Source organism: Lutjanus erythropterus, chromosome 20 (genome assembly GCF_056507025.1).
Source record: "Lutjanus erythropterus isolate fLutEry1 chromosome 20, fLutEry1.hap2, whole genome shotgun sequence".
Taxonomy (NCBI): domain Eukaryota; kingdom Metazoa; phylum Chordata; class Actinopteri; order Lutjaniformes; family Lutjanidae; genus Lutjanus; species Lutjanus erythropterus.
This window is the reverse complement of record NC_139336.1, coordinates 7,460,116-7,471,190: the sequence shown is the minus strand read 5'-3', so window position 1 is coordinate 7,471,190 and position 11,075 is coordinate 7,460,116. Positions and strand designations below refer to the sequence as shown.

At 38.8% G+C, this 11,075-nt stretch overlaps 1 protein-coding gene across 2 annotated transcripts; it reads left to right on the top strand.

Annotated features, from left to right (window-relative positions):
* The first annotated feature begins 89 nt into the window (after window positions 1-89).
* Window positions 90-10,867, top strand: LOC146308130 (annexin A1-like). Of its 2 annotated transcripts, none has more exons than XM_084745617.1 (12): window positions 90-200; window positions 287-397; window positions 1,495-1,600; window positions 1,710-1,804; window positions 3,750-3,863; window positions 4,114-4,204; window positions 4,508-4,644; window positions 6,108-6,201; window positions 6,778-6,873; window positions 8,697-8,755; window positions 10,039-10,161; window positions 10,253-10,867. In XM_084745617.1, exons 2-12 carry the CDS (start codon window positions 329-331, stop codon window positions 10,307-10,309), a joined length of 1,041 nt encoding a protein of 346 aa, XP_084601743.1. In that variant the 5' UTR covers window positions 90-200; window positions 287-328; the 3' UTR covers window positions 10,310-10,867. The 2 variants fall into 2 exon arrangements, with proteins under 2 accessions (XP_084601743.1, XP_084601744.1); XM_084745618.1 differs by having other exon boundaries at window positions 173-200; window positions 290-397.
* Window positions 10,868-11,075: the final 208 nt, after the last annotated feature.

The following is an 11,075-nucleotide window of genomic DNA, read 5'->3' as shown; positions in this document are numbered from 1 at the left end:
CTGACCCGTCTGACTGTCACCTTGCAGGAATGTCGTCTTTGAGAGGTGGCAGACGATTGGCTGATCCTCTGCAGGTGAAAAAAAAACCCAGCCCGACAAATCGTCTGCACAGAGGTGGGTGGAGACGCAGCAGAGTGAGTTAAATACTGTGACTTAATACCTGACATCCACAAACTGGGGTGTGAAGGCCAGCAGCACAGGTGAGGTTTTGGAGTTTTTTTGAATGTTTAAATATGAAGAAGAGATCATCTTACATTCTTTTTCATTTTTCTCTCTTTCTCCACAGCAGTTTAGTTTCTGGTTTTAGCTCACCACCAGCCGAGCAAACATGTCCTTCTTTAGGAAATTCTTCAAAAATGTCATCCACGACAGAGACCCAGATGATGACACTATCAAAGTGAGTATCAGATCAAGAAGTCATGAGGAGAACTAAGTAAAGTTTTAATTAACACATACTGTAATGTTACTTCAGATTGGCTACTGACAAAGACCGCTAAGAATTTGGATTTATTTGAAGTGGTGTTGTATGAGGTACTGATGTCAGCACGTCCCCAGTTTGGAGAAGCAGCAGGAGAACTGTTATGAAGCTAAGCAATGTACTGCTGTGGACAGGATCAACAGCACACTGTATTTTAGGAATTTAAAAAAAATCTATATTAGTTTAAGTGTACAGTATATCTGGAATAATTTCACATCTTTATGTTGCAGTCAGATAGTCTTTTCTGATGGGAAAACGCTATTATAGGAGCCACCAGACTCTTTTGGCAAAATCAATAATTTTTCCTGAGAGAACACAGGAGTTGCAGGTCTAATGATGCCTCAGTCGGTTAGTTTGTTGTTGTTATTGTGTGGCTTTGGTGAATCTGAACTAACCCGTTAAAACGCTGACATCACACAATAACACAAACAAACTAACCGATTGAGGCAGCAGTAGACCAGCAACTCCCTTTTTTGTGTGGTAAAATTACTGATTTTGCCAAAGGAGTTTGGTTGGTTTGAAGAGAGCGATATCTGGCTTATTCTATAACCACAGTTTCCTGTTGGAAAAGGCTGTTTAATGGCACGGTAAAGCCGTGAAAATATTCTAAATATAGCATACACTTAAACTGATATTGATGTTTTTAGGAAGGCCTTGTTTTAGGTGGCTAAAATATATTTTATTGCTGACCCTGTCCACAGCAACATATTACTTAGAAGTGGATAAGTACCTCATACAACCCTACTTCAAAATGTCTGATGAACTATCGGTTTCAGGAGATTTTCCAAGGTGCAAATTACTTACTGTACTGACCACTGTCTGTAGCTCTGTCAACCCTGCTCTGCTTGTTGTCATCTTATTATTCTGTCCTCCATCTCTTTTGTCACTCTGTCCTGTGATCATACTGGAATCAATCACAAATCATCTTCAAGAAGAAGATGATTTTTTTTCAAGTTCTGGCTGGTTTGCAGCTGCCAGAATGAACAAAACATCTGTATTTCTGACTGTCGTTGCAGGTGAAGGGTAAGCCCAAACCTAAGTATTATGGAACGGTCGCCCCGTACCCAAACTTCAACGCCAGCAGTGATGCTTCAGTTCTTCAGGCTGCCATTGAAAGTAAAGGTGCGTGTGCTCACTGATCTTATCTTAAAACTGACCTTATGCTAGCATGGTTGTTTGGTTCTCCAATGCTTTGAAGAAAGTAAGGTAAAATACAGCTTGTCCCTCACAGGAGTGGATGAGGACGTGATCATTTCAGTCCTGGTGAGGAGAAGCAACGAGCAGAGACAGAAGATCAAAGTAGTTTACGAAGCGTCCAGTGGGGAGGTGAGTACAGGGATTAATTTCTCATGAAGATGAAGTGACGTATGGCCAAATAAATATAAATCATCAAACTGAACATAAGACAAAAAGCCAGAAGTTAAAGTTTGTAACATCTCTAAATATTGAAACATGATATGTGCAACAAACCTCCCTTTGACTTCATTATGTAAAGTGTTTTGAGTATCTACAGATTTGCAACACAAATTAAGTCAAATGTGGCAACCAGTCATTCAGTCCAGGTGTAATGCATTAGAATTAAAGCTGCAATTACAATTTTTATTTCCTTATATCATATTATGTTGTATAGGTTGTTTACCTGTTTTATATGAAAGTCCATTTTTTATTCTTCACTAAATTATTTTGTTCATTTCCCCTTAAAACATAGGCCATATGTTAAATTTTCACATTAAAATGTTTAAAAACGACCAGACATGCCATATATTTTGTCAAGCTCTGTACATCATCCCAAATGTTTCCATCCATGTTCAAATGCAAAGAAATCCATCATTTATTCAAGGCGATGGTGCATTTCATTTGGTCAGCTGTTGCTATAACTCACAGGAAAATACTGGATACTTCAGCGAGTTATAAATGAAGTCAGCAAATGTGACTAAAAATAACATGAACTTATTTACTTTATTTCTCCCTGTGGACATGATTTCTGCCTGAGTCATGTCAGATAGTTTAAATGAGGACCACAGCTCCCATAATCCCATGCTACTTCACAAAGAGTGATGGCACAACAGCAGAAATTACATCTTGCAACTTTTGAAAGATGAAATCAAAAATCTTTCTGTTACAAATTGATAGATGCACTAATAAATAATAAATACACAACCTTACTCAATACCTTGCTGTGTCTGGTATGACCGGTGTGACAGTGGCTAGTTAGCAAACTGGCTTCTAGCTATTGCTGTATAACTGACAGCAGTGAGTCAGTTTTCTGACTTCCTGACTCACCTACAGTTTAAAAATAACAGGTTTTATCACAAAGGTAAAGAACACATACTGTACCTCGCCACATATTTGCTGCTTCCTTCTTGTGGTCCAGTGGTCCAATTGTCATATTGCTTTCCATTCACATATTGATGTGGAATAAAGTGAAATAACCAACAATAAATAAGTAAGTACATCAAATAAATGGCACATTTACCCATATACTCAGGATAAGACCCACAATAAGGACATCAGTCATTGCATTGCACATGCATTTAAACTGAAATTAGTTCACTTATTAAAAGGACAAATAATTATTATTAATAATAATAATAATAAATAATCATAAATATCCATATACATTTCCATTGATCATAACTTTTACTTTTCACACTCTTTGCCCACACAGTTATTAAATTCCTTCATTTTTTCCAACCTAACATTTCTGACGTTTCTAACAGTTATTTAAGACATTATGCAAAAATGAATGGTAAGTACTATTAGCAATATGTACAAAGCTAGAATGCATACTGCAGGTTTAAGTCTGCCATTGGTTGCTTGTTTCAAGCACTGTCGCAGGATCCACTATCTAAGTTTTCAAAGTCCACAGGAACAACCTCATAGCTGCAACCTACACGGTGAAAATGGCAAATTAGTGCCTGGGATGCTAATGTCATGAATATAAACAGGCTAACAGCTGTTACCTTTTCTTTTGCAGTGATGTAGTCTTTTCAGTGCCAGAGCTCATCTCGCGAAGAGCAAATGTCCCACCAAAACAAGTTCCCCCTTGACAGTATTTTGCAGCAGCACCGTCGCTGCATCTTGGGCTTAGCAGGAGTATCCAAAAAGGCTCTGTGGCAGATGTTATAATCTTCCCATCATCAGAATACACACACATGCACACACACATACACAATGCAGGGCTGCCTTTGTCTGTTTTGAAATGTCATGATTGTGATAAACAGTATTACCCTGTTATGCCTTTTATGTGGCTGTTTCCTGTGTTTTGCAGAGGCTGGATAAAGATCTGAAGTCGGCTCTCAGGTCAGATTTGGAGGACGTGTCTCTGGCTCTGCTCATGTCACCTACTCACTATGATGCCTACCTGCTCAGAAAGGCCACAAAGGTAAAAGTCTGTCTCTATTTCCAAATTTCCATGTTACTGTTCATTTCATTGGTTTGTCCAAGTTTTCTAATAATTCCTAATATTTGTAATTTTTCATGCACAGGATTCTTGAGTGTTCTTGCATACCTAGATTTTTTTCTGCTGGGTCTCTATTTCTACATCAGTCGAGCATGAGACGAAATAAATATGTCATGGACTAAAATTACTGTTATAGATTTTGTCACTCCAAGTATTCGCTCTATTCTGGCAGGGTCTGGGGACAACTGAAGAAGTCCTGGTGGAGGTTCTGGCAACAAGATCAAACCAACAGATTGAAGACATCAAGAGGGTTTTCAAAGAAGGTTGGGCCTGATTCAGCGCAGTCACTCTGTTACTTGCTCTTGTACATGCTGCGCTCTGAGTCCCTGAAAGGTTTTCACATTTTATTTAACATCTTCAGTATTTACAGCTACAGGCCTTCACTCTTTTAGTGTCTCCAGTACATGCAGCAGTAGAACAACAACTGAATTCCCAGACAGTTCAGCACTGTAATCACCCAGTCATGAGGACTGTAAGCCTCTAAACAACAGCTATAACCCCTGCAGTCACTCTTTGTTCTGGTAAATTATTGCAAAGTCTGTGCTGAAAGCCTCTTTGTCCCTCAGAGTACGAGGAAGAGCTGGAGGAGGTTATTAAGGATGAAACCAGCGGTGACTTCACCAAAGCCCTTCTGGCCATGTTGAAAGCTAACAAATCTGAGAGCAGTGAAGTCGACATGGATCTGGCCCGAAGGGACGCAGAGGTAAATTCAGGACAATCAACTTTTGAAGGATCATATTTTTCTTGCTGTAGACAAATCCGATGAAAAAAACTAAACCCAATAATTGTGACGTCCCTACTTGCCTTCATTGGTTCCTGAAAAAAACAAAAACTTTAAACTTGGGCGAGAAGTTGGTAGTTTCATTTTAACAAAAGGCTCTGTGATTTCCTAAAACAGCTGGGCACTGTAGCTTTTAGCAAGAATAAATAGTGCATTTGGTGGGGACTATTTTCAGTGGTGGATCAATCCACATTTGGTACTCTGATCAGTAATTACAACATCAGAATAGGTGATGGTCAAAAGATGTTGCTGGGGGACCCATAAAAATGACATGTATAAAGTCACATTTTAACAATGGCTAACTAGCAAGCTAATCCAGAGTCCTGCATAGGTCCAGTCTTGCAAACCCACCCACACCTGCAAATCTGAGTACCACGACCGACTTGTTACTGGCAATTTACCTCTGAGTCAAATCCCCACCCGCCCACAACCGCTAATATACATCCCGTTAACTGACTTGCACAGATGATTAAACACACACAGTCACTTGTGTTCTCAACTGGCATGGCTCCTGTGCTCCTGCACTTGTTGATGTGTTTCCATAACGTCGACGTGGCTAGTTTGGTGTTATCAAAAGCTGCTAGTTTTTGAAACTTTTTACAAGCAGCAAAGCCGCTGACAACATTATTCTCATAGTCTTAAGGTGCACCAATATCCTCACAAATGTCTGACTTGACCTTTGACAATGTATTGTCCACAATTTGGTATCCTCCACTGGCTATTTTTGCTTTTATGTCATAAATTGTATCCAGCAACTACCCAACATCGCTGTCAAATCAAACAGTGACGTCCCACTGTTTGGCAGAATGTGGATTTTGTTGTGGGCTTTTCACTGCCAGGTAATTATATTCTGATTGTATTGTGCCTTGTATGTATTATATTATTGTTCTCACCTGCTGCCCACCTGCAGTTATTTTAATTTTACCCATACCCGCACAATGTTTTTGTGGGTCACCCATCATGTTCCTGCAAGTATCCAACCCGTTTCAGGACTCTAAACTAATCTATATCAATTGTTAGCTAGCTAGTTCTATCTGATTGCCAGTGTTAGCATCCTCTAGCAAACTAGCTAGCTATTGATCTAACTTGGATGTTTCTCTTAGAGAATTTGGGTTTCTTTTCAACATAGATGAGCCTAGCACATTACATAACAAGTAAGGGTAAATGGTAACATAGAAAGTCAAAATAAACTCTAGTGTGTGTTTTCATGGAAGTAAAAGAACATGTCAGCCAGTGCAGAAGTGTGGCTGGAGCATTATGGGACAGAAGAATGAGATACATCAGGAGTTAATACACACACAATACTTTACTTTACTTTTTAACTTTAATGTGAATGTGTTAGGAGAACAGTGTGTAATGGTGTGTAACTTTTTTGTACCTTGCAGACTCTGTTTGAGGCAGGTGAGAATACCTCCGGGGTGAATGTCGATGCTTTCATCGAGATCCTGACCAAGCGCAGCGGGCCGCAGCTCTCAAAGAGTAAGTCCCTGAAGCGTGTGAATGTTTCAGCTGTTAGGTTTGACTCATCAGAGGCCGAAAGAACCAAAACCCACATTCATTTCAAAGTGAACACATACACACCTGGATAAACAGGTGGAACCACACTCCTCCAGGTAACAGGTGGAACACACCCAGCAGTGGAGGAACAAGAGTAAAGTTGGCCTGATTTCTCATACAGTCTTTTTTAGATGTCCAGGGTTTGTTTTATTTAAGGAAAATGAAAAATGCTTATTGAGTAAGTACATTATTTTAAGATTTCTTTAGATTTATGTATCAAGTGAAGTTTTATTCAAGCATGCATACTAAACACAGCAATGCTCCATTTACATCTTTTTGTGCTACATACTTTACATGACAAGTTGATGCTCATATTTTCTTTTTAGAGCTGTTTTGTTCACTAACAGCCTTCTAACTGCAGAATTTTTTGTCATTCATCACTATGCAATGATCTCATTCCTTGACTACGATGACTTTTTAGAGAGACACCTGCTTTCTATCTGACAGGGAGCCCATTTACCCATAAATCTGCTGTTTGTCTGTTTAACTGCATTCCAGCATTCCAGCAATATGCGTGCGTCAGTGACATGACATTACCTAAAGCCCTGGACATGGAGCTGAGGGGAGACATTGAAGACTGCCTCACTGACATTGGTAAGGAGGATTTTGTTATTTGTAGCACATGCAGAATGAATTTTTAAGACCCTGAAAACCATTTTCTCAATTGGCTTCTCACTGTGAGCACTGTGGGTCCTACATGAACACAAAATGTTCTGCCAAAGTTAGAAGAGATTTGGTTATTTCATGCAAGATTTTTATGTATTTAAGTTTTTGTTTGTGCTTTTCTCACTGGTTTGAAGTGGTGGGGCTCAGTTGGAAAAGGGTGATGTCCAGAAGCCAGAAACTCTTACTTTCCAAGAACGCCCACGCTGGTCTAAAATATGCTGCCTTGTAACATTACCAGAGCGTTCCTGAACGATCACAGTGTTTTGTGTCTTTTAAGGGCAGGGGGTACGTTATTTTGTGGACATTCAGGGAACATTCAGGACATTTTGCAAACATTTTGGGGAACCATCTCAGTACGTTCCTAGATCATCCCGAGGATGCCGGCGCAGGTGTAAAGTATGTGGCCTTGTAACATTCCCAAAACGTTCTCAGACAGTGGGGTAGGAGGGCATTATTTGGTGGACTTTAAGGAAACATTCAAGATGGAAACAGGCAACCTGTTTATGTCCTAAACTGTCCTCTTTGCAATGTGACCATAAAATAACCAAAATGGAATGTCTCCCTGAAGTCATATATGGAACTTTGAACTGCAGCAGATTCATAACCAAAAGAGGACGTTTTAGGAACGTTTCCAATGTTCTGTAGAGGTTTGGGACATTCATCACCTTTACAGGACTTTTAGTGAACGTTTCGCAGTATGTCCTACAGGGAAGTCATACATCCCTGTGCAACAATCAGGATTTAGCAGCACATAAGATATATATATATAATATATACAATGATCGTGCATTCAAACCACACTCACACAATCCTGATGAAGCAGATTAACTGATGAGCTTTTTAGAGTTAATCTCTTTATAACTGAGGATGTTTCTTTCCCAAACTTGTGGCACAATTACTGATGGATATCTAATACTGATGTTTATACGGAGAAGCTGTTAACAAGAGTACAGGCTGTTCCTCTTTGTTCATGTATCCGACAGAATGAACAATTTCCTGGAGATTTAGTTATGCGCCAAAAATAAAACGTTTGTCCTGAGGGTGAAATCAGATAAAAGGTCATGGGAATGCCAAGACATTCGCATTTTTATTTTCAGATGGATGGATGGATCAACTGACCGACATTGTCATGCTTAAGATCTACTGCCAGTTGGACAGGAGGGTGTAACAAAAGACTTAAAGTCTCCTGAACATAAATGAACACAAAGTTTAGTTTGTTTACATGTATCAGTCATGCAACATGTGGCATCCAGGCAGAAAACGCTGGAATGAAGGAGGGCTTCCATAAAGAATAAAAAAGTGAGTGCAAAAAATAAAAATAAAAATAATAATATCCAGCTGAACAAGCACATGTGAAGAGAAGAGCATGAAACAACAGATTCAAACGCTGGACAGACCCAATGATTCGATCTGCACATTCTAGTCACAAGGCCAACATGACTTCACACACCATAAGATCAAGTAGCAACTTGATGGATTAATTTATCCTGAACATAAAACTTCAAAAGATGACCTGTTTATGTCTGCAGTCAGTTCCAATCAATCAATCAATCAATCAATCAATCAGTCAATCAAGGAGAGAACTACAACAAAATCTAATCTTACAACCTTCTGTTAAATGGTAAATAAATCACATTCTATCCTTGTATAACACAGAGATAAACAATGAAACATTGTGAGCTGTTAGACACAGCAGCATCTGGACTGTCCATATTTTCAGCGATCATGTTTTATGTCTCTCTCTTGTTTAGTGAAATGTGCCTGGAACACACCAGCTTTCTTTGCTGAGAAGCTCCATCTGGCTATGAAGGTGTGTATGCATCTCCCTCATCACATGTCAGAGTATATATGTGTGTACATAATCTTTACCTACAAAAACTGTTTGGATTACTTATCTTGATAAAACTTGTAGAAGAATGTAGAAAAACTTAAACCTTAAAAGTATAGTTCAAGTTAATCTGGTAATTACAACTAGAAAGAAAGTAGTTCCTACATGAAACTGCTCTCAACAAGGTCTGTGGATTATCTTGAGTAACCGGGTCATAATTTTTAGAAAGAGACACTTTTTTTGGCTTTTTCAAATGTATTATTGTATTATTATGTATTATATACAGGTTGAGTGCCATTTAGTTCCATTATACTGGACAGCTGATATCTCTGAAACTCTGCAACTCCCACCAAAAAAAATTATATGGATAAATATCACTACAGGCCAGGGGAAAATATGTATTTTTGATTTTGGGATGAACTGTACCTTTAATTTTCAGTCTTCCCTCTGATGCGCATCATTTTGCAGTTCTGAATGTCATTTTTTGCAGAACATCAGTGTAAGCCAATCAGAAGCAGAGTAGGCTGGGCCATGTGTTTGCTTTGTCATCCTAGGAAGAAAAAGCTTGATAAATAAACTAGTCTGTGACAGAAACACCATATTTACCTCATCTCGAATATATGTTACATTCATGTATTTGACCTGTGTAAGACTAGTTTGACAAGTCACTGTTTATAACACAGGTGTTAAAGGAGCAGTCTGCCCTAAAATTGAATATACACGTTTTCCCCCTGACCTGTAGTGCTCTTTATCCATCTTGATTCTTTTTGTGTGAGTTGCAGAGTATGCACAGTGTGAGTGCAGTTTCATATAGGAACTACTTTCTTTCTGCAGTAGAATGTACTGGGATTACTACTTTCTTTTTTTTCTAGAAAGAAATAAGTTCCTACATTTTTCTGCTCTTGACAAGTTTTGTGGATTATCTTGAGTAACCGGGTCTTGGTTTTTGGAGAGAGACATTGCTGTTGGGATTTGTATTTTTTGGCACTTTGAGCACCACAAGTTTAGTTTAGTTTAGTTCCATTATATTGGCGAGAACACAGACATCCCTACAGTCAATATCTTCAAAACTCATACCAAAAAAATGTACAAAATAGCACTACAGACCAGAGGGAAAATATGTATCTTTGATTTTGGGGTGAACTGTCCCTTTAGCTGTTGTGATTGGTTACCCAACCAACTATACACACAGCATGCATTTTTCAAGCACACCTACCACTGCTCTCTACCTGTTCAGCGATTGAGCCTCTGCTCTGTTCTCACAGGGCCACGGCACATGTGAGGACACACTGATCAGGGTGCTGGTGAGCCGCTCTGAGGTCGACCTGAAGAAGATCGTGGAGGAATACAGGGCCATGTATGACACCAGCCTGCAGGCCGACATACTGGTAAAATAACATACTTAATTTTCACTCAGTGAGTACAGAAACAAATGACATGTCAGAGTGTGCTGACCACATGTTTGCCTCTGTTTCACAGGAAGACACAGAGGGACATTATCGGGACGTCCTGCTAGGACTCTGTGGAGCTCACTGAAATTCTCTTGTAATCAATTTATTTTAAATGGGGGCAACTTTGTTCACTGGATGCCACAGAAATCTCATTTTACAAAATTATTATGACCATCGTGTCTTATGGAGTTGATGTTATCCCACCAACAATAACATAAAAATATAATACCCAATTTCTCACAAATGCAAATTGCTAGTGGTAACAGCTTGTTCATGTTGTCAGTAACAATTATTTTCCTTTTGGGAGTAAAATGTTTAGTGTGATGATATTAAACTTAACTAAAATACACTAAGGATGAAGAAGAAGAAGGAAAGGAGGAGGAGTATGTTATTTTCTCTGAAAGCTTTAAAGCTAATCTCTCACCAAAATGCCTATCCGGTGACATGTGTTTTTAATAAAGTTCATGTAAGTGTGGTCCTGTTTCCCTGCTTTGTCTTTATTAAAATCTTTTTGTCCAATTCCACATAGGCCTACATAATATCAGAGTGCTAAGGTTGCATCACCAGTTGCAAATACTGGAAAAAAAAGCCATTTAAAAACCTCATGTGAGACTATATGAGAAATAAAAACTTACACAACTTCTTTCTGTTGTTTGGTGTTTCTCTTTTTGCTTTCATGTGTTTTCTTAGCAGTAATTTACAAAACGTTAAATGACTTATTATAACATATTCGAAGATGTTTGAAAAAGACGTAAAGGAGATGGTATGGAGGAGGAGGAGGGTGGAGGAGGAGCAACACAAGCAGGACATCAGAAAATTTTATTTAATTTGAAGTAAATGCAACAACATAT

Bases quoted from the DNA above. Each gene is read 5' to 3' on its own strand.
- LOC146308130 (XM_084745617.1), top strand. From the start codon at position 329: ATGTCCTTCTTTAGGAAATTCTTCAAAAATGTCATCCACGACAGAGAC. The intron at 398-1,494 runs GTGAGTATCAGA...CTGTCGTTGCAG, and splicing joins CAGATGATGACACTATCAAA to GTGAAGGGTAAGCCCAAACC. The intron at 4,645-6,107 runs GTAAATTCAGGA...TGTACCTTGCAG, and splicing joins TGGCCCGAAGGGACGCAGAG to ACTCTGTTTGAGGCAGGTGA.